This window comes from Somniosus microcephalus, chromosome 3 (assembly GCF_052327205.1).
Source record: "Somniosus microcephalus isolate GS21.2 chromosome 3, FLI_Smic_1.0, whole genome shotgun sequence".
NCBI classification, from domain to species: domain Eukaryota; kingdom Metazoa; phylum Chordata; class Chondrichthyes; order Squaliformes; family Somniosidae; genus Somniosus; species Somniosus microcephalus.
Window position 1 is genome coordinate 91,802,377 of NC_140989.1, and position 27,762 is coordinate 91,830,138.

Consider the following 27,762-nt stretch of genomic DNA (forward strand, 5'->3'; position numbering starts at 1 on the left):
TAGAGCAGCATGTAACAAGGGTAATGCCATAATCGTGGGAGACTTTAATCTTCATAGACTGGGTAAACCAAATTGGCAAAAGCAGCGTGGAGGACGAGTTCATGGAACGCATTCAAGACAGTTTTCTAGAACAATATATCGAGGAACAGGCTATCTTAGATTTAGTATTGTGTATGAGACAGGGTTAATTAGTAATCTTATAGTAAAGGATTCTCTAGGGAAGAGTGATCATATGATAGAATTTCATATTAAGTTTGAAAGTGATGTGGTTAAGTCTGAAACTAGGGTCTTAAATTTAAACAAAGCCAATTACGGAGGTATGAGGGGCGAGTTGGTTGAGGTAGATTGGGAAATTAGATTAAAAGATATGATGGTAGATAAGCAATGGCAAACATTTAAAGAAATAATTCATAATTATCAATGAATATACATTCTCTTAAGGAATAAAAACTCCTCTGGAAAACTGGTACAGCCATGGTAACTAGAGAAGTTAGGGATAGTATTAGATTTTTAAAATATAGTATTAGATTAAAAGAAGAAGCTTACAATGTTGCCAAAAAGAGTAGTAAGCCTGAGGATTGAGAGGGTTTTAAAATCAGCAAAGGAGGACCAAGAAATAGATAGAGGGAGAAAATAGAACATGAGAGTAAATTAGCAAGATATATAAAAACAGATTGTAAGAGCTTTTACAACCATGTTAAAAGGAATGGATTAGTGAAAGTAAACGTGGGTCCATTACAGGCAGAGACAGGAGAATTTATAATGGGGAATAAGGAAATGGCAGAGACTTTAAACAAATATTTTGTGTCTGTCTTCACAGTAGAAGACACAAAGAACATACCAGAAATTATGGGGAACCAAGGGGCGAATGAAAGTGAGGAACTTATGTAATCAATGTTAGTAAAGAAAAAGTACATAAGAACTTAAGAAGCAGGAGTAGGCCATTCGACCCCTCGAGCCTGCTCCGCCATTCAGTAAGATCATGGCTGATCTTCTAACTCAACTGAAGAAATTAATGGAATAAAAGCCGACAAATCCCCATGACCTTATGGCCTACACCCTAGGGTTTTAGGAGATGGCTGCAGAGATAGTGGATGCATTGGTTTAAATCTTCCAGAATTCCCTCGATTCTAGAATGGTCCCGATGGATTGGAAGGTAGCAAATTGTAAACCTGCTGTTCAAGAAAGGAGGGAGAGAGAAATCAGGGAACTATAGGCCAGTTAGCCTGACATCAGTAGTAGGGAAAATGCTAGAATCTATTAAGTACGTGGTAATAGGGCACTTGGAAAATCATCATATGATTAGGCAGAGTCAACACGGTTTTATGAAAGGGAAATCATGCTTGACAAATCTTAGTTTTCTGAGGTTGTAACGAGCATGGTAGGTAAGGGAGAACCCAGTGGATGTAGTATATTTGGATTTTCAGAAAACCATTTAATAAGGTGCTACACAAGATTAGGTTTCATGGGACTGGGGGTAATATATTGGCATGGATTGAGCATTGATAAACGGACAGAAAACAGAGTAGGAATAAACGGGTAATTTTCAAGATGGCAGTGTGTAACTAGTGGAGTGCCGCAAGGATAAATGCTTGGGCCTCAGCTATTTACAATGTAATATATCCAAGTTTGCTGAACTTGCAAAGCTAGGTGGGAAAGTGAGCTGTGAGGAGGACACAAAGGGATATAGACCGGTGAAGTGATTGGAAAAGTGGCAGTTGCAGTATAATGTGAGGGAAGTGTGAAATTATCCACTTTGGTAGGAAGAATGAAAAAGCAGAATTTTTTTTTTTATATATAAAGGTAAGAGACTGGTAAATGTTGGTATTCAAAGTGATTTGGGAGTCCTTGTATATGAATCACAAAGTTAACATGCAAGCACTTAGGAAGGCAAATGGTATGTTAGCATTTATTGCAAGGGAATTGGAGTATAAGAATAATAAAGTCTTGCTGCAATTATATAGAGCTATGGTGAGACCACACCTGGAGTACTGTGTACAGTTTTGGTTTCCTTACCTAAAGAAGGATATACTTGCCCTGGAGGGGTACAACAAAGGTTTACTAGATTGATTCCTGGGCTAAGAGGGCTATCCTATGAGGAAAGATTGTGTAGAATGGGCCTATCTTTGGAGTTTAGAAGAATGAAAGGTGATCCAATTGAAACGTACAAAATTCTTAGAGAGCTTGACAGGGTAGATGCTGAGAGATTGTTTCCCTTGGCTGGAGAGTCTAGAACTAGGGGGTATGGTCTCAGGATAAGGAGTGGGCCATTTAGGACTGAGATGTGGAGAAATTTCACTCGGAGGATTGTGAACCTTTGGAATTCACTACCCTAGAGGCCGCTGGGTGCTCAGTTGTTGAGTATATTCAAGATTGAGATCGATAGATTTTTGGGCACCAAGGGTATTAAGGAATATGGGGATAGGACGGGATAATGGAGTTGATGTAAAAGTTCAGCCATGATCTTATTGAATGGCAGAGCAGGCTCGATGGGCTGTACGGCCTACTCCTGCTCCTATTTCTTATGTTCTTATCAGATAATTTAAATTAAGTTACTGAATTAAACTAAATATAATAAATGAATACAAAGCTTTTGCTTTCACTTTTTAAACTGTAGATTGTACAATCATTTTCGATAAAGTTCCTTTTCGGACCAGATGTTAGTTTTAAAAGATTTCAGAATTCAAATTTGTGTTTGCGATTTTATACAAGGGACTATTGTTTTTTTAATCTCCCGTTAACGTTTTCTTGCATCCTCCCAAAACTAATGTGTAAAAGGTGAAAATTGGTTATCCTCTTTATATATAGTATGATGGAGAAGAAGAGCCTGTAACATTTCAGATGCAGTGATTATGTTCCTGTATTCTGTGTTGTGAATGCTTCCTCTTTCATAATTAATAACCAAAGATAAATCTTGTTCAGAGCTGTTGAAAAGGAAATGTACTAAAGTGGCAATTATTTTATTTTAAGGTTCACACCAAAAACATAGAAGGACAGATCACTCCGTATTACCCAGTAATAATGGGAAATGGTACACCTTGCAGCTTAAAACAGAACAAACCAAGAGTCACCACTGTAATGTATGTCTGCCACCCTGAAGCCAAACATGAGATTCTCTCAGTTGCTGAAGTCACCACCTGCGAATATGAATTAGTAATCTTGACACCACTATTGTGCAGCCATCCTAAATACAGGTAAAATAGCCAACTGTACTGTGCAGTCTTTAAAACCTCTTTGCACAATAGAAATGATACATAATTATAGCGTCAGTAATTTAAAGATAATTTATTCTGTAGTGTATGTACCTTTAAGAGCCCCTGTGTACTGTAATACCAGTAGTGACCACTCGGGTATATAAGCCTGTATAGCGTCTTGTATCTTTTAGTTCACCTCCAGACTTTGTTCAGTAAACACCTGTTAAACCAACTCCTGCATTCCGTGTCTCCATTAACACACGGATACAACAGTGGCGACGAATTGGAAACGGACTTACCTGCAATTCGGCAGCACCTCAAGGAGATCGATTCCTCAGACGAAGGTCGAAGAAAAAAAAACAAACTGTGGTTTCACCAGCTAGCCGGGCTGATGGCAGGTACTGCATTAATCCTTCCTGGGCGGCGGGCTGGGGCTCGATCGGGTGGCTCTGCAGCGGGGCCGAGCAGCGAGTCGGAAGGCGGAGGCAAACAGAGACGGAGGGTGGAGCACTCGGGAGACGGCCGGCTCTGCAAAGCAGGTCGGCATTCGGACCAAGCAGAGGGAGGGAAAAGTCCCAGAGAGTCCGGCGGGAACGAGTCTCCAACTATTAAAAATATCTGTGTAAATAAAAAACTGCGGAGAACCACGTTGTCAGCAGCGGCGGGAAAGCGCGGGAGGCGCCATTTTTTCTCGGCAGGGAAGTGCGGGAGGTGCCATTTTTGATTTTCAGGATGCCTAAGACTGGCAATATTACTGCTTTCGATAGTGATATAGAGGATTGGACCACGTGGAAAGAGTGGAGGTATATTGCACAGCGAATGAAGTAGAGGATGATAAGGCATCGGTACTTCTAAATCTGATGGGCGCAAGGACATACGGGCTGTTACGAAACTTAATCACTCCAGCCAAACCGATGGACAAGAATTTTAAGGAGATTGTTGATACCCTACAGGAGCACTTAAACCCAACACAGCTGCTGATAGCGGAACGATTCAAATTCTTCAGGAGGAATCAGCACAAGAATGAAAGTAACGCTGATTACCTCACCGAATTAAGAAAGCTGTCAAAGCACTGCCAATTCGGGGCAGGACTGGCAGATTCTCTACGAGACAAATTCGTCTGCGGTCTCTTAAGTGAAGGAACACAGAAAAGGCTACTTTCTGAGAAAGATTTGACACTGGACAAGGCTTTCAGTGTGGCTGTATCATACGAAGCAGCAGCAAGAGGAGCTGCAGAGATACAGCAAAAGCCACAGGACTTCGGCACCCATGAAATGACACGGGGTTTCGAGAGATGTTATCGCTGCGGCAGATCCACCCATGACCAGAGGGACTGCTGGTTCAAGGACAAAGCATGCAGGCAATGCGGAAAGATGGGACACATTGCACGTGTATGCCGATCTGGAAACAAAAAATCCACTGACAGAAAAAAAATCAATAAAGAAAGGGACAGAAAGGTACAAATGATGACGGGCAGTAGCTCCGAAGACCAGAAGAGCGATAGTGACTCCGGAAACAAGAGACTAAGCTGTCTCAAATTACATAATGTAATTGCCAAAGAAGATTACCAGACCATTTGGGTTACCCTCACGATAGCGGGGTCCCCAATTAAAATGGAGCTAGATACAGGATCAGCTCTGACCGTCATAAGTCGACGGGATTACGAGCGGCTATTTCCGCATATACCTTTGAAAGACACATCCATTATCTTGAAGACATATACGGGGCAGAAAGTATACCCCAGAGGGAAAATAAAGGTGCCTGTTGTATACAACGGCAAGGAAATACAGAAGTTGTATTTATACGTTCTGTAAGATGGTGGTCCACCGTTGTTGGGATGTGAATGGATCAGGAAGATACATTTAGACTGGCACTCCATTCAGGCACTGACGGTGACCAGTAAGAAAAAAAATGATGATGACGTCATACCTGAACGATTGAAAGACATCTTGGCTAACGCCAAAGAAGTGTTTCAACAGGAACTAGGAACCTTGCAAGGCGTCACCGCCTCAATAAAAGTGGAAGATGCGGCAATTCCCAAGTTTTTTAAGGCAAGGCCGGTGCCATACGCAATTCGTCCAGCAGTCGAGGCAGAGCTGGAGAATTTGGAAAAAGCAGGCGTGTTATCCAAGGTAGATTGGAGCGAGTGGGCAACACCCATCGTCCCGGTCATGAAGAAAACGTTGAATAATGATAAATCTGAAGAACAGAGAAAAATTTGCATCTGTGGGGACTTCAAGGTGACTGTAAACCCGGTCCTTCACACGATACAGTATCCTCTTCCAAGGATAGAAGATATTTTTGCCTCACTATCCGGAGGGAAACGTTTCACCAAAATTGACTTGGCACAGGCATATCTACAGATGGAGGTTGAGGAGGCCTCTAAAAAGTATCTCACGATAAACACCCACAAAGGCCTGTACCAGTACAATCGACTGGTTTTCGGAGTAGCATCAGCTCCAGCTATCTGGCAAAGAGCTATGGAGCAAGTCCTGCAAGCGATTCCGGGGACTCAATGCTACCTAGACGACATCCTTGTAATAGGAGAAAACGACAACGAGCACCTTGCCAATTTGGAGCAGGTGCTCACTAGGCTGAGAGAACGGGGCCTACGAGCAAATCGCTCCAAGTGCGAATTTTTCCAGAAAAAAATATCATATTGTGGCCATATAATTAACGAAGAAGGGTTGCATAAGTCACCTGAAAAAATTGAAGCGGTCATAAAAGCCCCAGCACCTGAAAATGTCTCACAATTAAGGTCGTTCCTGGGATTGATAAATTACTATCATAAATTTTTACCGAACTTGTCAACTGTTCTGCACCCTCTTAACGCCCTGCTACAAACGGGAGTAATTTGGAAATGGAGCGAAGACTGTAAACGTGCCTTCCATAAATGCAAAGGCTTGATCACGTCCAAGGAAGTGTTGGCTCATTACAACCCATCACTGCCAATCAGACTGGCGTGCGATGCATCCCCTTACGGCGTAGGAGCGGTATTATCGCATAGATTCCCTGATGGCTCGGAGCGGCCGATAGCTTTTGCGTCACGCTCATTGAACTCAGCTGAGCGTAACTATGCCCAGATCGACAGCCTGGTGTGGGGAGTGAAGAAATTCAACCATTACCTACACGGACAAAAATTTACCTTGTTGACTGACCATCAACCCCTCGTCTCCATATTCAACCCTAAAAAGGGTGTTCCCATTATGACAGCGCAAAGGCTACAGAGGTGGTCCCTTTTCCTAGGGGCACACCAATATGACATAGAATACAAAGGATCAAAACAGCATGGGACTGCTGACGGTTTATCGCGCCTACCGTTGCCACCGGTAGAAGAGGCACCTACAGTGGACCCAGTGGAGATGTTCCACTCAACCATAGTAGAATGTCTACCAGTAACAAATTCTACCATTGAAAAGGAAACGAGAAATGACCCGACTCTCTCTCTCGAGTCTACGATTTAACGGTGAAGGGATGGCCAGCACATGGCGAACCACTGTTGCCAGCATTCTCGCAAAGAAGAGAACAGCTGTCAGTGTGCCGAGGAACCTTGATGTGTGGATCCAGAGTGGTGATTCCACCCAAACTCCAGGATAAAGTGCTAAAGGAGCTTCACGAGGGGCATCTGGGTGGAGTGATAATGAAGAACCTAGCCAGAGCGTTTGTGTGGTGGCCAGGTATCGATGGAGACATCGAAGAAATGACCAAGAGCTGTCTAGGATGCCAGAAGGTCCAAAACGCCCCACCACAAGCCCCTCTACATCCATGGGAGTGGCCCTCATCTCCATGGCAAAGGGTACATATCGACTTTGCTGGTCCATTTATGGACTCAATGTTCTTAATCGCGGTTGATGCACACTCCAAGTGGCCGGAGGTAATAAAGATGTCCTCCACCACCACGGAAAAAACCATCACAGTATTAAGGACCATATTTGCCAGGAATGGGCTGCCTGAACAGATCTGTTCTGATAATGGACCGCAATTTGTGTCCGAAGAATTCAGGAAGTTCTTAAACAATGGGGTTAGGCACTACACGTCCGCCCCATACCATCCCGCCACCAATGGATTAGCTGTAAGGTTTGTCCAGACCTTCAAGAAGGCCATAAAGGCCATGGGTAATGAAGACATAAATCTACTACATAAGGTAGATAACTTCTTGTTTGCGTACAGGAATGCAACACATGTGGTTACAACCCAAACTCCCGCCATGATGTTTTTCAATAGAAGACTAAGATGCCGGCTGGATTTGATCAAGCCAAACATCAGAAGGGACGTAGAGAACCGGCAATTTCAAGGCATGAATGAAAGGCCAACTAGAACCTTCCAGATAGGTCAACAAGTTTTGGCCCAGGACTACCGTACCGAGAAATGGCAGCCTGGAACTTTTTGCACACGACTAGGACCGCTGATGTATACCGTGGACATTGGTGAAAGCATAATAAGGCGCCATGCTGACCAGATCATAGAGTCATCCGAAAAGGGACAACCTACACCACAACTCTATACGCCTAATGATGAAGCAGAGATACCCATAGTATCTACCTCCGATCCGGTGATACTGGAACCAGATGAACCCGACACTGGCATTCAAGCCGAATCGACCTTGCCAAAAGAACCTACTACACCACCGAGGCGTTATCCGGACTGAGTCAGGAAGCCTCCAGAGAGACTGACTTATAATTGATTAACTGCAGCAAATGTGTAGATTATTGTTCTTGTAAACATGTTAATTAATGATTACTTAAAATGTTATGTACTAATTATCTAAAAGGGGAGGAATTGTAGTGTATGTACCTTTAAGAGCCCCTGTGTACTGTAATACCGGTAGTGACCACTCCGGGTATATAAGCCTGTATAGCGTCTTGTATCTTTTAGTTCACCTCCAGACTTTGTTCAGTAAACACCTGTTAAACCAACTCCTGCATTCCGTGTCTCCATTAACACACGGATACAACATATTCTGACCACATTCTTGTAATAGTACTCTTAATAATTTGATGCCACATGTGAGAGTTAACTTTGTTTTTATTTTATATAGATTTAAATCCTCCCCAGTTAATGACATATTTTGCCAGTCTGTACATGGCTCACCATTAAGGCCTCAAAGTCTTGAGCAGTTAGAAAAACAGCAAGAAGATCTGATGAAACCACCTTTCACTACCCAAAGAGCCCACGAGGTAACTGTCTATACTAAATGGAAATTTTAAATAATCTCACAAATAGCTACGGATACCTGTTCAGTCGCTGGCTATGTTTCACGTAACTTAGTTTTGTTTTGATTGGGAAATATAAAAGCTTTGTATTTTAGTCCTTGTTTATAAAAATAAGTTCATGAAATTTGAGCATATGACCTGCAAAAGGTAAATGGTACTTTGTTTCTTTTGGCCATTTACTATCAAACATTTGCTTCTTTTAAATGAGCTAGCAGCTAAAGGTTTTTTTTTAAACTGGCATCTGTTCCATAAGACCAGCTGTAACTACCGATGTAATTACATCTTCAGATTCTATATTATCTAAAAATTGGTTTAGGTGATTGTTGGTGAAAAATAGATTCACTCGAGTCTATCTGAAAGTAAAAGTACACAGTTTATTAACAGAACGTTCTGGGAGAAGAGCCTTAGACCCCGCGGTCTAGTGGTCACCTTCTCACCGTTAGTGATATAAAACTTCTTTTATACAGGCAAAACACTACACACAAATGTGTTCACCCAATTATGTTCCCCCAGCAATAATTCTCTTGTCCTCATCCAATCACGTTCCCCCAGCAACAAGATATTGAAACTTCTTTTATACATTATAGCAAAATATTACACACAGGTGTCTTCAACCAATCACGCTCCCTCAGCAACAACTCCCCTGTCCTCACAGGAATGATATGGAACCTTCTAGAACTTTGGGCGGTTAATTACAAAATGGGCAGTTTTGCAGCTACCAATTACTGTAACTCATCAATACATCCAAAGGGCTTCCAGCAAATAGTTTGCAGAAGGCTGCACCGCTGAATAATTGTGAAATATTTAGTGATTCCCACATTCAATAACTGTTCAACAATAATGTCAAGCACAATGGTTTTAATGGGAGCAGACACAAACAGTTAATTCCTGCCCCGTCTTAAGCTGAGTTTGTTTTGTCTTGTGCCATTGTTTCTTATTTACAAGTTCATTCTTTAACTCTCTATGTTGCTGCTTTAAGCTATATAATTTTCACCCTAACAGTCACTCCTGTTGGTCCCTGATCAAAACTTGATTTGTTCTGGGAACCAATGTACCAGGGTAAAAATGGCGGCACGCAGCTCCTTGTTATCCGTTTACGAAATCCAACAACGATCACAATTGTTTATGACACTCTTGATGATTCCTTTATGCCATTATTGGCTATTGTCCATTTTGATCCTTCATTCTTATCTGATGTGTCGATAACATGTCCTTCTCTTTGATACCCATTTTCTCCTTTGCTTTTGTTCGTGTTTCCTTCTTCATCTGTTTATCTGTTTCTTCTTGTGCCTTATGCCATAACCACTGGTTGAACCCTACTCTATCTCTAAGACATTTCTTATACAAATATTCATGCAAACGTTACCTGCGCATAAGCATTTTCCATCTAACTGTTTGTACTCCTAAATAAACAAAGCTCTCTCTCGAACGTTACAATACTCCTGTCCGACTGGTGCGGCAGGTACAGCATCATTTGCCAATTGGGCACAACAACATTTTATTGCTAAGAATGCACAGTACATTAGGATTATTATAACAAAGGCCAACATCAATCCATGTAACAATGAGGGTCCAATTGATCCCAACCACCCGGTTGTCCAATTCCACAGTCGATTCAGGTGGTTGTCTTAAGTTTTCCCACCTCCTTCCGAATATGTTCGACCAAATTAGTTATATTTTCTGAACTGTCAGGAATGTATGTGCAACACTCAGATCCTATCATGGCACATGTTCCACCCTTCTCCGCTAGCAGATAATCTAGAGCCATTCTATTCTGTAAGGCAACTGTGCGTATTGCCACCATCTCGGTGTTAATTTTACTCAGTGACTCAGCCGTATCATTGGCTACTTCCTCAAGAATCGAGGCTACAAGCCGAATTTCTTTTATTGCCCTGGCTGTTCCATACCCGGGGAATAGGATAACGAAGAATCGTTCTGTTTCAGTAATAGCTCTTTTGGATCGATAATGATAATGATTCGCTAGAGAGGGCAAGTGATAAATGTATGGCACCACATATGCCAGGTAACATGATCCTGTCCAGCCCCGTGGCAACCAGGGGTATGCCTTGTGGCCACAAATAAAGTATGTCCCATTGTACGAGGTGGTTTTATCAATATATCAAACCCTGCAGATACCAGGGAGTAGTTGAAAGTACCTGTCTGATTGGCGTATGGGACTTCCAGTGTACAACCATAATACTGAGAGGACGTATAAAGGGGAAACCCGTCAGCAGTACCAGTTACTGTAAAATTATACGCGCACCGACTAGTGCCTACGAATATTCCCCCAGTCAAATTCCTTACTAAACATATTGTCCCCGGTAGCCTTCCCATACCTGTGGCCTTGGTGAGGGTGAGGAAAGGAGGCTGTTGGGAACGGTTGTACCCTGGTTGGTACCACCCTTCGAAGGTATTCAGATAATATCCCCCCGCTTCCCAGGGCTCTGCGGATATGGGGTAAAATGACAAAGTAGAGGATGCCTCTCTCCGTCTTTTACCACAGACGCAACTCTTATCATCCTGGGGGATTGGCATGTGCCATTCTGGTATATTTACCACTCTACTACTTCTGACAGATTAAGTGGGACAGGTCTAAGAGGAATCCCTCCTTTAGAGTGGATAGGGATTTGGGTACATACCCAGCAACCTCCTTCCTTATTGTTTTCCGTAGCATATTTGTGGGACATATACAAAAAGGTATTCACCTTCAGTTCTCTACGTCGCTTGTTATCATTCTCTGGTCCGGGGACCTGTCTCATCATAACAATTAGGCAGGCACCCACTACACACGCACATAACAGCAGTATCCCTTTTTCCATTATTACAACAGTTGTCCCCTTTTTTTTTAAACAAGAGCCGGAAATCACGCACGCATTACGCTTGCATTGACACCGAACAATTCTTATCACTTTATGTTAACAACTTCCCAAAGGCTATATCGCCAACCCTAACTGTCTGTTGCTTGTAGATTCTATTCTCCTGTGGGGATGGATAAAATATCATTAGCTTAAGTCCTCGAACATAACCATTTGGACTTCCTCCCGCCTTGGGGCTAGTTGGGGTCGGCGGGATTGTTCCCATACATACTTCAGGATGCACCCCAAGGTGTATCCCATTAGGATAATACATATTATCCATACCAATGTTCGTACTATCATCCATTCCCATTCTTTGTATTGCCTGATATATTCTTCGCTATCTGTAAAGGGTATCTGTTCTGGTGTAGCCATTGCTAAGCTGATGAAGGGTCATAGACTTTCAACTGCGTCCAGTGCTTCCATCGTCCCATGCCCTTCATATCAATGCAAGCACACGTATCCTCACTAATTAGAATTTGGTATGGCCCTGAGCATTTTGGTGCAAATCCGGGTTTCTCAGGTAGATTTTTAACCATTACCTTAGTCCCCGCCGGAGGAATGTACGGGAGCGCAGTTAACTCCAAATCTTTGTCCTTTTCCTCCTGCCGATCCTGAGTTTGTTGCCTCATTTCTTTCAACTGGTCACTTAATTCCAATATGTATCTACGGATTTTGTCCTTGAGGGGGCCTACCTCTTCCCCACCAGTTATTATTCCATGGGGAAGCCGCATTGCCCTTCCCGTCATTAATTTGTACGGGGATAAGCCCGTCGTTCGATTCATTCGTTCCACCATCCCGGAACTTTGGGGATGATAGGGGATGTGGAATTTTTGTTTTATTCCCATCCATTCACATATCTTTTTCACTACAGCTCCTGTAAAATGTGTCCCTTGGTCGGAATCGATCTGTACTGGCACTCCCCATCTGGGAATTACTTCTTCTGCCATGATTTTAACTACAGTGGTGGCTGTACAATCCCGAGTCGCAAACGCCTCAACCCATCTGGTGAATTGATCTATGATTACCAAACAATATTTTCGTCCCCTGGAAGTGAGAAGTGGACCCGTGAAGTCTATCTGTATATTTTCCCATGGCCCCCGTGGTCGGGGTTGGTGGGCTAATTATCTTTATCGGTCGCCCTGGGTTATACTGTGCACACCTCAGGCACTGTTGACAGTACTTTGCCGCGTCCTTTCCCAAACCCGGCCACCACCATTCTTTACTTAATAACTCAATCATTGCTCCCCTTCCTGTGTGGGTATCCCCATGGTGCAATTCCAGGAGTATCTGTCGGATACATGTCGGAGCCACCACCTTTCCACCTTTCGCCAGATTCCCCCGGAATCTGGCCTGCCCCCTGCGCGATGCCACTCTTGTCTTTCTCCTTCAGAGGCATCTTTGTGCAACTCACTGATGTCTATGTGTTCTACCTGGACGCTTGACACTCTCCTCAACTAGTTCTTGTTCAAGGGCTTGTCTTGCTGCTAAATCTGCAGCCTGATTCCCTTTTTGCTCTGGGCTTTCCACCTTCTGGTGTGCTTTTATTTTTATCACGGCTGCTTGTAAGGGAGCCTCTGTGGCTTCCAAGAGAGCCTTTATCCGTTCCTCATGTTTGATGGAATCCCCCCCCAGCTGTCAGAAACTCCCTTCTCCCCCAAGCGGTCATATAATCGTGTACTACTCCGAAGGCGTATCTGCTATCTGTGTGTATATATATATATATTGGCTGTTTTCCCCTTTGCCAATTCCAACGCCTTTGTTAAAGCTACTATCTCCGCTACCTGTGCCGATAACCCACCATCGAGTCGTCCAATCTCTCCCTCTCACTCCCAATCTCTCTCTCTCTATCTCCCCATTCTCTCTCTCTCTCTCCCCAGTCTCTCTCTCTCACACTCCCAATCTCTCTCTCTATCTCCCCATTCTCTCTCTCACTCCCAATCTCTCTCTCTCTCTATCTCCCCATTCTCTCTCTCTCCCCAGTCTCTCTCTCTCACACTCCCAATCTCTCTCTCTCTCTCACACTCCCAATCTCTCTCTCTCTCTCTCCCAATCTCTCTCTCTCTCTCTCTCTCACACTCCCAATCTCTCTCTCTCTCTCACACTCCCAATCTCTCTCTCTCTCTCTCCCAATCTCTCTCTCTCTCTCTCTCTCACACTCCCAATCTCTCTCACACACTCCCAATCTCTCTCTCTGACACTCCCAATCTCTCTCTCTCTCACATTCCCAATCTCTCTCTCTCACTCCCAGCCTCTCTCTCTCTCACTCCCAGTCTCTCTCTCTCACACTCCCAGTCTCTCTCTCTCACACTCCCAATCTCTCTCTCACACTCCCAATCTCTCTCTCTCACACTCCCAATCTCTCTCTCTCTCTCTCACACTCCCAATCTCTCTCTCTCTCTCTCACACTCCCAATCTCTCTCTCTCTCTCTCTCTCACACTCCCAATCTCTCTCTCTCACACTCCCAATCTCTCTCTCTCACACTCCCAATCTCTCTCTCTCACACTCCCAATCTCTCTCTCTCACACTCCCAATCTCTCTCTCTCTCACACTCCCAATCTCTCTCTCTCTCACACTCCCAATCTCTCTCTCTCACACTCCCAATCTCTCTCTCTCTCTCACACTCCCAATCTCTCTCTCTCACACATTCCCAATCTCTCTCTCTCACACTCCCAATCTCTCTCTCTCTCACACTCCCAATCTCTCTCTCTCACAATTCACAATTCAAATCGCTTTATTGGCATGATAAGTTACATCTTATGTTGCCAAAGCATCAAAATACATTTATGGTTTAGCACATAAACGCAGTTCTATTCATACAGTGTATAAACAGGTATATCCCTGAGTGTATAAATATACATTCGCATTGTTTATATATATTCTTTTCTTAGTTTACTGGTTGTCCCTCTGTTCATGGCAAGCTGTAACATAGTGTGCCGCCAGTGTTATACAGCTTCTCTCCTCTCCCAGTAGGAATGGGAGTTTTTGGTTGTCATTCAGATTTCTGAAATCAGGGCATATTTGTGAGAATTTTTGGTAGAAATTCTCCCTGATGCCCTGATATTTTCCGCAGGCTGTGAGGAAGTGCATCTCTGTCTCCACTACTCCCTGACTGCAGTGAGAGCATATCCTGTCTTCTCTTGGTAGCCTGGTCTGCCTGTGTCTGCCTTTTTCGATCGCTAGGCTGTGTTCGCTAAGTCTGTACCTTGTCAAGGTTCTTCTCAGTTTGTTATCCTTTACCATGGTCAGGTAATCAGCTATGTTGTATTGTCTGTTTAGGGCCAAGTAGCAATTGAGTTTGCTTTGGGTTTTTGTTGTTTCTGCCCAATATGTCAGATATTTTTCCTTTTGCTTAGCGACGATTGTGTTGGGTCGAATTCTTTGTGTTACCCTGTCACTGTCCTGGGGCTGGTTATTGTTAGTATTGTTAGTAGTTACTTCACTGAGTCCCAGGACTAGTTGACTGAGGGTATTCTTCTTTATGGTCAGCTCTTGGCATTTCAGGGCGTCGTAGTGATAGCATTGGGGATTGCTCATTTGTAGGTGATTCCAAAATTTGGTGGCTCTTTTTTGGATAGTGATTATTAATGGATATTGGCCTAGTTCCGCCCTGCATGCATTGTTTACTGTTTTCCTTTGAGTCCGGAGGATACTTTTACAGAATTCTGCATGTAGGATCTCAATTGGGTGTTTGTCCCATTTTGCAAATTCTTGTTGAGTTAGCGGTCCCCATACCTCACTGCCATAGAGTGCGATTGGTTCAATTACTGATTTGAAAATTTTGAGCCAAATGCTAATTGGGATTTCTATTTGGATTGATTTTTTGATGGCATAGAAAGCCCTTCTTGCTTTCTCTTTCAGTTCATTCACAGCCAGTTTGAAGTTTCCCGTCGAACTGATTTTTAAGCCCAAGTATGTGTAGTTAGTGGTTTGTTCAATTTTGGTTGTTCCTACTGTGAAATTTATTTTGGGTCCCTGATGTTTGGATCTTTGCTGGAACACAAGGACTTTGGTTTTTTGGGGATTTATTGTCAGGGCCCAAGTCTGGCAGTACGACTCCAGCAGGTCCAGGTTCTGCTGTAGACCCTCTTTAGTTGGTGACAGCAGAACCAGGTCGTCTGCATAGAGGAGGAATTTAACCTTGGATTCATATAGGGTGAGGCCGGGTGCTGTAGATTGTTCAAGTAGTTTTGCCAATCCATTTATGTAAATATTAAAGAGTGTCGGTGAGATTGGCGAGCCCTGCGTCACCCCCCGCCCCTGTGGGAAGTATTTTGTTTGTTTGTCTCCAATTTTAACTGCACATTTGTTGTTTGTATACATTGATTTAATTACATCATATGTTTTCCCTCCTACCCCGCTTTCGATAAGTTTCAGGAATAAACCGTCATGCCAGATGGAGTCGAAAGCCTTCTGGAAATCTACAAAGCATGCGTAGATTTTGCTTTTGTTATGGTGAACGTGTTTGTCAATTAGGGTCTGTAGGGTGAAGATATGATCGGATGTTCTATAGTTTGGCAGGAATCCAATTTGGCTTTTACTCAAGACATTGTGCTCCTCAAGGAAGTTTATAAGTCTTTTGTTTATGATGCTACAGAATACCTTCCCCAGGTTACTGTTTACACAGATGCCTCGATAGTTGTTTGGGTCGATTTTGTCCCCACTTTTGTATATGGGCGTTATGAGTCCTTTGTTCCAGATATCACACTCACACTCCCAATCTCTCTCTCTCTCACACTCCCAATCTCTCTCTCTCACACATTCCCAATCTCTCTCTCTCACACTCCCAATCTCTCTCTCTCACACACTCCCAATCTCTCTCTCTCTCTCTCACTCCCAATCTCTCTCTCACACTCCCAGTCTCTCTCTCACTCCCAATCTCTCTCTCACACTCCCAATCTCTCTCTCTCTCACACTCCCAATCTCTCTCTCTCTCACACTCCCAATCTCTCTCTCTCTCACACTCCCAATCTCTCTCTCTCTCTCTCACACTCCCAATCTCTCTCTCTCACACTCCCAATCTCTCTCTCTCTCACACACCCAATCTCTCTCTCACACGCCCAGTCTCTCTCTCTCTCTCTCACACTCCCAATCTCTCTCTCTCTCTCTCACACTCCCAATCTCTCTCTCTCACTCCCAATCTCTCTCACACTCCCAATCTCTCTCTCTCTCACTCCCAATCTCTCTCTCTCTCACACTCCCAATCTCTCTCCTTCCCTCTCTCTCTGTCTCTCTCTCCTTCCCTCTCTTTCTCCTTCCCTCTCCTTCCGTCTCTCTCTCCTTCCATCTCTCTCTCTCTTTCCTTCCATCTCTCTCTCTCTCCTTCCCCCTCTCTCTCTCTCTCTCTCTCTCTCCTTCCCCCCCTCTCTCTCTCTCTCTCCTTCCCTCTCTCTCTCTCCTTCCCTCTCTCTCTCCTTCCCTCTCTCTCATTCCCTCTCTCTCTCTCTCTCCTTCCCTCTCTCTCTTCCCCCCCAGTCGCTCCCTCTCTCTCTTCCAACAACAACATGCCCTCGAGAAAGCCTCGGCACCGCCGGGCTCCCCCAGCTAGTATATATATATATTGGCTGTTTTCCCCTTTGCCAATTCCAACGCCTTTGTTAAAGCTACTATCTCCGCTACCTGTGCCGATAACCCACCATCGAGTCGTCCTGACGCCTCGGTTTTCAACTGCCCATTGACCACCGCCCATCCTGTACGTGGGGCCCCCTCAATGTACTTTCTAGACCCATCAACGTACAAGGTGACTTGTGCTCCTTCCAACGATTCATCTCGTATTTTTCCTTCCCCTACTTCCTCGTCTACATCAGCGCATCTATGGGGGTTGCCTGCCCCCAACATACCTTCCGCCGGGTTTTCCCCTGTATCGCGGACAATCAAAACTGACTTGTCTCGGGGAATCAGGACTGCCTCCCAATGCGCTCTGCGCATGTTGGACACTGACCGTAATTTGTTATTGTTTAACATTTCTACCAAAGTGTGCTTATAGTGTGTAAAATAATATCCCCGGTCATCACAGTTGGTTCACTCACTTTTACTGCCCAGGCCGCACAATCCAGTGCCGCCACACACCGTGATAGTCCTGCCACAACTGGTGACTGTTGCGTAGAATAATACGCTACTGGCTGTCTTCTGTGCCCATGTTGCTGGGTCACCACTGCTGCGTAGAATCCTCCCTCATTCTCACAGTGGATATGGAAGGGTTTCTCCATATCGGGTAATCCCAGCCCGGGGGCCGCCATTAAGGCTTGTTTCAAATCCCAATATGCGCTCTCCTGCTCAGGTCCCCAGTCAATCCCGGCATTACCGGGGTTCCCTCCTTTTACCAGTCTCTGAATTGGCTTTGCTATTGCTGCAAAGTTTGGGATGAAATTCCTGCTGTAATTAAACAACCCCAAGACCTTCCTGACTTGCTTTTTTTTTTCTTTCTACGGCCTGCATTACTAGCCTCGATACTTCGCTCACGTCTTTTCTCAGCTTCTCGTTTCCAGTCCCCAAATGCTGACCAATTCACCACCTTCTTACCACTCCTCCCTGGGTCTCTATTTAAGAGGCACTCCTCGAGACACGTTATCCTGTCGAGGTTAAATGTACCATCTGGTGGAAACGGCCTATTTCCCTTTTTGGTCCATTTTACCCATTTTGGTAAGTCATTTATTGATATCTGACCACAATTCTGGAGCATATAACAGGCTGGTGTGCCCTTTTCTGGTATTTTGCTTGCTCCGGCACCCATTCTTAATGGTTGAGGTTATCACAGGTATTCGGTATCACAATCCTTCCGTTCCAACCAAGTTCTCTACGCCCACTTCACCTGGCTGTCACGTGACCCATTTGGGCTCTTAATTCGGGCTCAGTCTGGGTGTGTGAGATACTGTTGGACACGGACCACGGGTGTGTCGATCAACCGATCACTGTTTACTCTCCACCAATTTAAGTGTTTCAGAGACACAACCTCCCTTATTGAGTTCCCTGTTATGTCTTCCTACAAGCTCACAGACAATTGACGCACAAAAATACGCACATAATAATATCACGAAGATAATAAAAACCACGAAAACCCAAAGGGGTATACAGATCATAATCCTTATGCTCTAACTAAACATATAGTCAATCCTCAGTCTGCGTTGTACGCCCCTACAGACTGAGTCCTTAACACAGCAACTTAACAACTTTAAGATCCTATCACACAAGGATCGATCCTATCAAACAAGGATCACGTCCCTTCTTATTTTTCCCTATCACACAAGGGTAATTGTTTCCATCACACAAGAAACAGGAACCTTCTGACGACGTCTTTCTTACCTTCCCCTTATACAATCTGCCCGGCCTGTTTCAGGGTTCAAGTTTTCGGAATCTGTCTCCTTTTACCGTCAAGCTGAAAGAGGAAGTGATTACAAAAATTTCAACACAACCCTGAAATGAGTCTTGCAGATCGCAGTACTCCTGCCGAGACAAACAGACTACACTCGCACACCGTCCAAGGAAGGGCCCCTTTAGTGACTAAAATATCACCGATATCTGGCCAGTTAGGGTCGTTCCTTAGAGAGTCACCGAGTTTTTGTCCGTTTACTCACCGGCAAGTACTAAGCGATCTCAGTGGAACCTCCAAGTATTACCGTCGAAATCTCGACTCCGAGTAAGACTCTATCACACAAGCAGTACCGTCAGATTGTTAGTTTATTTTACTTGTGCACAAGGGGAGCGTGTCTAGTCAAGGGCTAGGCTAGCAACTCCGAAAATCATCAGCAATCGCAGCATATTTATACACTTAAGTAAACAAGTTCCTCATAGAGTTTTACAGCACAGAAAGAGGCCCTTCGGCTCATCGTGTCTGCGCCGCCCATCCATCCCTGTCCAGTCTAATCCCATTTTCCAGCATTTGGTCCATAGCCTTGTATGCAATGGCATTTCAAGTGCTCATCCAAATGCTTCTTGAATGTTGTGAGGGTTCCTGCCTCTACCACCCTTTCAGGCAGTGAGTTCCAGATTCCAACCACCCTCTGGGTGAAAAAGTTCCTCCTCAAATCCCCTCTAAATCTGCCCCTTACCCTGAATCTATGCCCCCTTGTTATTGACCCCCCTACTAAGGGGAAAAGTTCCTCTTTATCTACCCTATCTATGCCCCTCATCATTTTGTACACCTCAATCAGGTCCCCCCTCAGTCTTCTTTGCTCCAAGGAAAACAACCCCAGCCTGTTTAGTCTTTCTTCATAGCTGAGGCGCTCCATCCCAGGTAACATCCTGGTGAATCTTCTCTGCACCCTCTCCAAAGCAATCACATCCTTCCTATAGTGAGGCGACCAGAACTGCACACAGTACTCCAGCTGTGGCCTCACCAGCGTTTTGTACAGCTCCACCATAACCTCCCTGCTCTTATATTCTATGCCTCGGCTAATGAAGGCAAGTATCCCATATGCCTTTTTAACCACCTTATCTACCTGTTCCGCTGCCTTCAGGGATCTATGTACATGTACACCAAGGTCCCTCTGACCCTCTGTACTTCCTAGGGTCCTACCACTCATTGTGTATTCCCTTGCCTTATTTGTCCGTCCAAAATGCATCACCTCGCACTTTTCAGGGTTAAATTCCATTTGCCACTTTTCCGCCCATCTGACCAACCCGTTTATATCGTCCTGTAGCCTGAGGCTTTCCTCCTCGCAATTTACCACCCCACCAATTTTCGTGTCATCTGCGAACTTACTGCTCATACCTTTTACATTCTCATCCAAATCATTTATGTAGATCACAAACAACAAGGGACCCAGCACCGATCCCTGAGGTACCCCACTGGACACAGGCTTCCAGTCACAAAAGCAACCTTCGACCATCACCCTCTGCCTCCTGCCACTCAGCCAGTTTAGGATCCAACGCGCCAAGGCACCCTGGATCCCATGGGCTCTTACCTTCTTGACCAGTCTCCTATGCGGGACTTTGTCAAAAGCTTTACTGAAGTCCATGTAAACCACATCCACAGCATTTCCCTCATCCACCCCCCTAGTCACCCCCTCTCAAAATTCAATCAGATTTGTCAGACATGATTTACCCTTGACAAAGCCATGCTGACTATCCCCGATTAATCCTTGCCTCTCCAAGTGGAGACTAATTTTGTCCCTCAGAATTTTTTCCAATAATTTCCCTACCACAGATGTTAGGCTCACTGGCCTGTAATTCCCTGGTTTATCCCTGCTACCCTTCTTGTATAATGGTACTACATTAGCTGTTCTCCAGTCCTCTGGTACATCCCCTGTGGCCAGAGAGGTTCTGAAAATTTGTGTCCGAGCCCCTGCAATCTCCTCCTTTGCCTCCCACAGCAGCCTGGGATACATCTCGTCCGGGCCTGGGGATTTATCCACTTTTTGGCCTGCTAAAACCGCTAGCACCTCCTCCCTCTCGATGCTAATATGTTCAAGTATGTCACAATCCCCTTGCCCGATTTCTGTGTCTGCATCGTCTTTCTCCATAGTGAACACAGATGCAAAAAATTCATTTAAAACCCCACCTACATCATCTGGCTCTACACACAGATTGCCACTTTGGTCCCTAATGGGCCCTACCCTTTCCCTGGTTATCCTCTTGCCCTTAATATACTTATAAAACATCTTAGGATTTTCCTTTATTTTGCTCGCCAGTGTTATTTCATGGCCCCTCCTCGCCCTCCTAATTTCTTTTTTAAGTATGCCCCTGCACTTTTTATACTCCTCTAGGGCTTCTTCCGTCTTTAGTCTTTTGTAACTGCCAAAAGCCCCCCTTTTATTTCTAATGCATTTTTGTATATCCCTTGTCATCCAAGGTTCCCTTTGCTTGTTGGTCCCACCCTTGACCTTTACAGGAACATGTTGGCGTTGTACTCTCTATTTCCCTTCTGAAAGTCTCCCACTGTTTTGATGTGGATTTTCCTATAAGTAGCTGCTCCCAGTCCACTTTGGCCAGATCCTGCCTTATCATATTAAAATCGGCCTTCCCCCAATTTAGAACCCTTATTTCCGGGCCGTCTTTGTCTTTTTCCATGACCACCTTAAATCTCACCGAATTATGGTCACTGTCGCCAAAATGCTCTCCTACTGACACTTCCACCACTTGCCCGGCTACATTCCCCAGAATTAGGTCCAGTACCGCCCCCTCTCTTGTAGGACTTTCTACATGTTGGCTCAAAAAGCTCTCCTGGATGCACTTTAAGAATTCTGCACCCTCTAAGCCTTTCACACTCTGACTATCCCAATTAATATTGGGGAAGTTGAAATCCCCCACTATTATTACCCTATTATTTTTGCACTTTTCTGAGATTTGCTTACATATCTGTTCCTCTATCTCCCCCTGACTGTTTGGGGGCCTATAGTACACTCCCAGCAAAGTGCTTGCCCCCTTTTTGTTTTTAAGTTCTACCCATATGGCCTCATTAGAGGAACCCGCTAATATATCATCCCTCCTTACAGCAGTAATTGACTCCTTAATTAATATTGCAACACCCCCTCCCCTTTTACACCCCCCTCTGTCTCGCCTGAAGATTCTATACCCCGGAATATTGAGCTGCCAGTCCTGACCCTCCCTCAACCATGTCTCCGTGATAGCAACAATATCGTACTCCCATGTGTTCAACAACAACTTCAGTTCATCCACCTTATTTGCAAGACTCCTTGCATTAAAATAAATGCCTTCCAGCCCTGCCATATTCCCTTTTGCCTTCACATATTTGCTCTGCCTTCCCAGCTGACTTTTTTCCTCTGTATTTGGCTGTAAATCACCCCCTACTATAGCTCCACTCTGTACCCCATCCCCCTGCCAAGTTAGTTTAAACCCCCCCCCCCCCCAGCAGTGCTAGCAAACCTCCCCGCAAGGATATTGGTTCCCCTCTGGTTCAGGTGTAAACCGTCCGACTTATACAAGTCCCACCTTTCCCAGAAGCAGACCCAGTGATCCAGGAAACTAAAGCCCTCCCTCCTGCACCATCCCTTTAGCCACGCATTCATCTGTTCTATCTTCCTATTCCTATACCCACTAGCACGTGGCACCGGGAGTAATCCAGAGATTACAACCTTTGAGGTCCTGCTCTTTAATCCTTCACCTAGCTCCCTAAATTCTTGCTGCAGGACCTCATCCCTCTTTTTACCTATGTCGTTGGTACCAATGTGGACCACGACCTCTGGCTGTTCACCCTCCCCCTCCAGAATGCCCTGCAGCCGCTCAGTGACATCCTTGACCCTGGCACCAGGGAGGCAACAAACCATCCTGGATTCACGTCTACGGCCACAGAAACGCCTATCTGTTCCCCTTACTATAGAATCCCCTACCACTATTGCTCTCCCACTCTTTTTCCCCCCTTCCTGGGCAGCAGGAGCACCCCCAGTGCCAGGAAGTTGGCTGCTGCTGCCTTCCCCTGGTGAGTCATCCCCCTCAACAGTATCCAAAGCGGTATACCTGTTTGAGAGCGGAATGGTCACAGCGGTCTCCTGCACTACCTGCCTCTAGTGGTGCAGTGGCTTCCGCCTTGTTGTAAGGTGGGGGCCTTTCCTCAACCCCGCTTCCTGCGGCGCATAATCCCACATTTACTTCATTCCAAAGTTCTGACCTGTCCATCCTATATCCATCTTTCCATTGTGTTCCATTTTTCCAGGAACTCATTTTCCTGTTCCAATACTTCTATCCTTTCTCTATGCCTCATCAGTTTACAGCGCAGTTCGCTATTCTTTTGTATCATTGATACCAATTGATTTACCAAAATCACTCCTGCCTTTTTGCCTCTTTTTTGTTTCTGTTTATCCCACCACTCCCTCTGAGCGTCTGGCGTCTGAAACGGGTCCCACCCGTCCTTCCGCATCTTGTCTACCATACCCTTCCGGTCATCTGCATAGAACCTCGAGAGAGAGAGAGAGAGAGAGAGAGAGAGAGAGAGAGACCCAGGGGGTCCCCCCTCTATTTCTTTCCCCGATGCCATAACTAGTCCAACTTCAGACTTGCTTCGGCTGAGTTCCTCTATTCGGGCTGGTCTGCGACTCCTGAAACAATTTCTGGTTAGACAATTTTGGCGTTTGTGTCTCAATTCGGACCTACTTTTACCCTTTCTCCTACGTTCTCTTCCTTCTCACACAGTCAGACACATACATAGTCCTAGACCTCACGATCCTAGGATACTTTTGAGTCTCTCAGCCTACTTAATCCTAGCCATCACGTGGGGCCCAATTGCCCTCTTAATTCCGGCTCAGGCTAGCATTGATGAGACAGGTATCCTCCTTGTCCGTGTCGATCAGTCAAGTACCATTCATTCCTTCACGACTTTTATCGCAACACAGTGTTCCCTATTTCATATAATTCACACCATACAACTGTGTTCTCCTACCTCTTGCAGACTTTTACTTGATTCGTGATGCTACGGCACTGTTCTTCCGCCTCCCCAGATGACTCAATTTCTGGACGGTCAAAATTTGACTTCTCGTCCGGGTTCACTGGTGCAGGCGGTCTTTCAGTTCCGGAGCATCCTGCCGACTATGCCATTGTTGGTGAAAAATAGATTCACTCGAGTCTGTCTTAAAGTAAAAGTACACAGTTTATTAACAGAACGTTCTGGGAGAAGAGCCTTAGACCCCGCGGTCTAGTGGTCACCTTCTCACCGTTAGTGACATCAAACTTCTTTTATACAGGCAAAACACTACACACAAATGTGTTCACCCAATTATGTTCCCCCAGCAACAATTCTCTTGTCCTCATCCAATCACGTTCCCCCAGCAACAAGATATTGAAACTTCACACAAATGTGTTCATCCAATTATGTTCCCCCAGCAACAATTCTCTTGTCCTCATCCAATCACGTTCCCCCAGCAACAAGGTATTAAAACTTCTTTTATACATTATAGCAAAATATTACACACAGGTGTCTTCAACCAATCACGCTCCCTCAGCAACAACTCCCCTGTCCTCACAGGAATGATATGGAACCTTCTAGAACTTTGGGCGGTTAATTACAAAATGGGCAGTTTTGCAGCTACCAATTACTGTAACTCATCAATACATCCAAAGGGCTTCCAGCAAATAGTTTGCAGAAGGCTGCACCACTGAATAATTGTGAAATATTTAGTGTTTCCCACATTCAATAACTGTTCAACAATAATGTCAAGCACAATGGTTTTAATGGGAGCAGACACAAAACAGTTAATTCCTGCCCCATCTTAAGCTGAGTTTGTTTTGTCTTGTGCCATTGTTTCTTATTTACAAGTTCATTCTTTAACTCTTTATGTTGCTGCTTTAAGCTATATAATTTTCACCCTAACAGTGATTAACAATTTTGTTGTGTGAGAATTCTGAGTTTTAATAACTGAATCCTATTTTTGGAGGATCTTTTGCATGTTATTGAAGTGCTGAGTAAAATCGATTTTATTTTGGGGTTTCTATTGTAGCTCTCCAGCTGAGCACGTGACCCTTCTTCAGTGACTTTCATTTTTCTTCATTTTTGAAAAAGTCGCTTCAGTTTAGTGCCTCCTCTGTAATGAAACCCCTCAACATCAGGGATTTTAGGATGAACCCACTTCATAATATGGCTTGGCATATTATGATCAAACATCAAAGCTGCTGAAACTTTTTCCATCACCTTATTTTAACATTGTTATTCATATGCATATCTACATTGGTATAGCTCACTGATGAGGTTTGAGTGCTTCACAACTAAATTATTTCAAACTCCTGAATATTAAGAGTTGACAGTATGTTTGAAGCTGTGTAATGTACAGTACAGGGACATTATTCCGGGGGATATTAAACAGATGTTTGGCTGTTTCCCGAGCGATTTGTCCAGAAACAGTATTCCACTCAGAATTTGTTTTCATAACCGTAATTTCAGATGTTCCTTCCATGTAACTTCCAAATAAGCAGCAGACATTCTTTAATTTCCATATTGGACTTGAGAAGTAAGTGGACCTATTATTTTGAAAGTAGTGCTCATGCATTTGAATTAATTACTTTTGAAAATGGTTTTCATTATTGGATTAATAATAGGAAATAGACACAACATCCACAAGAGATGAAAAGCTTTCATCCCACAAGTCTATCAGTGTTGCCGGACAACAGCCAGTTGCTGTAGGAACTACTCACATTTCCAAACTGACTGACGAACAGCTCATTCAGGAATTTCTCAGTGGCTCCTATTGTTTCCATGGGGTAAGATTCTAGCCCTTCCTTGGTATTTTTCCAGGATAATCATAAAAATACTAATGGCTAAATTACAGATCACAGCATTAAATATAAAATTAAGTCAATTGGATGAAAATTTATGCCGTTGAGAAATAAAGCTAGAAGTTAATGATATGTATTTTAATAGTTGGGTTCAATGTAAAATTATAAAAGGATAACGATGAGTCGAAGATAAAGTACTGGAATGGAAAAAGGCAACGTTTCATGAGATAGGAAGAGATTAATTGGGTAGAAAAGTTGGTAGTTGGGATGACAGATCAGCAGTGGGAAATGTTCTAATGTGACATGAGTAAAATACAAAATAAATACATTCCTGTAAGGTAAAAAGCTAGTTTTAAAAGGATAGAGTTCCTTGGATAGAGTGATTAAAAGTAAACTGAAACTTAGAAAGGAGGCATATGATAAAATCAGAGCTAACAATACTAAGATAATCATGAGGAATATAGAAAGTGTTGTGGAGCGTGAAAAGGGAGATTGAGAGAGAATAAGAACAAAGGCTACTTGATGATAAAGGAAATAGTAAGGGCCTTTATAAGCTAATATAAAAAGTAAAAATTGTTTAGACATTAGGATTGTTTAGGGATAAAGATGGAAAAAAATATGCATGAAAGTATGGTGAAGATACTAAATATTTTGCATCAGTATTTACAAATGATGGTGGAAGTGAGAATGTAGGTGTACAAGAGATGAGGAATCTTTTTTAGAATAACTAACAAAAATGGCATTAGATCTTAAAAATGAACAGAACTCAAAGTGGATAACTCATCAAGTCCTAGTGTCATTCACCCTAGACTGTTGAAAGAAGTCAAAGAGGAGATAACTGAGGCCACAGTTTTTCATACTTACTTAGATAAAATTGTGCCAATGAATAGAAGGGTGTCAAGTGTAATACTGTTCTCAAGAAGGGAGGGAAAGATAAACTAGACAACTCTAAATTAGTTAGCCCAACATCAGTTGTTGGTAAACTCTTGGCATCCATAATCTGAGATCAAAGTAGTGACCGTTTAGAAATGCTTGAGTTAGTCAAGGCCAGCCAGCATGGATTTGTTAAATGCAAGTAGTGTTTGACAAAATGAAGAGCTTTTTTTATTTGAAGAAGCGATTCTTTAGATGAAAGGAATGTAGTATCTATAAATTTTTAGAAGACATTTGATAAGGTGCCTTGCAGGAAGCTACAAAAGTTCAGGCATATGATATAAGAGGAAATGTAGCAGCATGAATAGAAAATTGGTTGATAATAGACAAAAGTTGAAGGTTAATGCATGGATTGGGGAAGGGTCAAAAGGTGTGTCCCAGAGATCAGTGCTGGATCACTTGTTATCAATACATATAGATGATTTGGACTTGGGCACGGAGTACTATATTGAAACAAAAGCTGGAAATTTTAAATAAAAACCGGAAGTGCTAGAAACACTCAGCAGGCGAGGCAGCAACTGTGGAAAGAGAAACCGAGTTAACGATTCAGTTCGATAATCTTTTATCAGAAGTGTGAAGTATTAGATTTTGTGAGGGAAAACAAGAATTGGGAGCATCCACTGACACTGAAGGGTTGTGGGTGAACAGAGATGCCTAGGGGTTCTAATAACGTAATTCGTGGAAAGTGTGTCTGCAAGTGGGTGAAGCCATTAAAAAACCAATAGGAATTTGGGATTTCTAAATAGGGGCATAGAGTACAAGAGTGAAGAAGTAATGATAAATTTATACACGGCAATGGTTAGACCACAGTTGGGAGTAGTGTGTGGATTTTGAGGGTGCCACATTATAGAAAGGGAAGGAAAGCCATTGAGATCATACAGTGTATATTCACCAGGATGATGCCAAAGATGAGAAACTATGGTTATGAGGAGAGATTTGTGATGCTGGGACTATTTTCACTAGAGCATGGTAGGTTCAGAGGAGACTTAATGGAAGTTTTTTTAAATTAAAGGGTTTTGATGGGGTGAATAGGGAATGGCATGTTTCTGGTTGGGGAGTCAGTGACGAGGAGTCAGCAATTTAAAATTGTCACTGAGGGAATGAGAAGAGTGGTTAGGAAAAACTACGCAGGGAATTGTTGGTGCATGGAATACTTTGCCACGGAATGTTTGAGGCAAAAACCATTGCATCTTTTAAGGGAAAAGTGGATAAGCATTTGAAGGAGAGGGAGATACAGGGCTATGGTGACACTTCAATGTGGTTTGTGTTAGAGATCAACATTTATAGGCTGGAGCACAAAGGGGAAAATCAAAATACACATCAGACACGGTCTTCATGCAGAATTGTCCAACCGGTGTCCCTAGGACCAAATCATGCCCGCAAGTCCTTTCACGCATGTGCGTCTT

At 43.8% G+C, this 27,762-nt stretch overlaps 1 protein-coding gene and 1 pseudogene across 2 annotated transcripts in view; one reads left to right on the top strand and one right to left on the bottom strand.

Annotated features, from left to right (window-relative positions):
* Positions 1-27,762, top strand: part of erlec1 (endoplasmic reticulum lectin 1) — a 53,228-nt gene that overhangs the window by 17,173 nt on the left and 8,293 nt on the right. Inside the window, exons 7-9 of one of the 2 annotated variants that reach the window (XM_085981331.1) lie at positions 2,971-3,194; positions 8,233-8,371; positions 25,247-25,408. In XM_085981331.1, the coding sequence (XP_085837457.1) occupies positions 2,971-3,194; positions 8,233-8,371; positions 25,247-25,408 (525 nt within the window). The remainder of the gene's footprint in view (positions 1-2,970; positions 3,195-8,232; positions 8,372-25,246; positions 25,409-27,762) is intronic. The other variant, XM_085981332.1, reaches the window with a different exon arrangement.
* On the bottom strand, positions 8,762-13,419 carry LOC147121202 (syncytin-2-like; annotated as a pseudogene).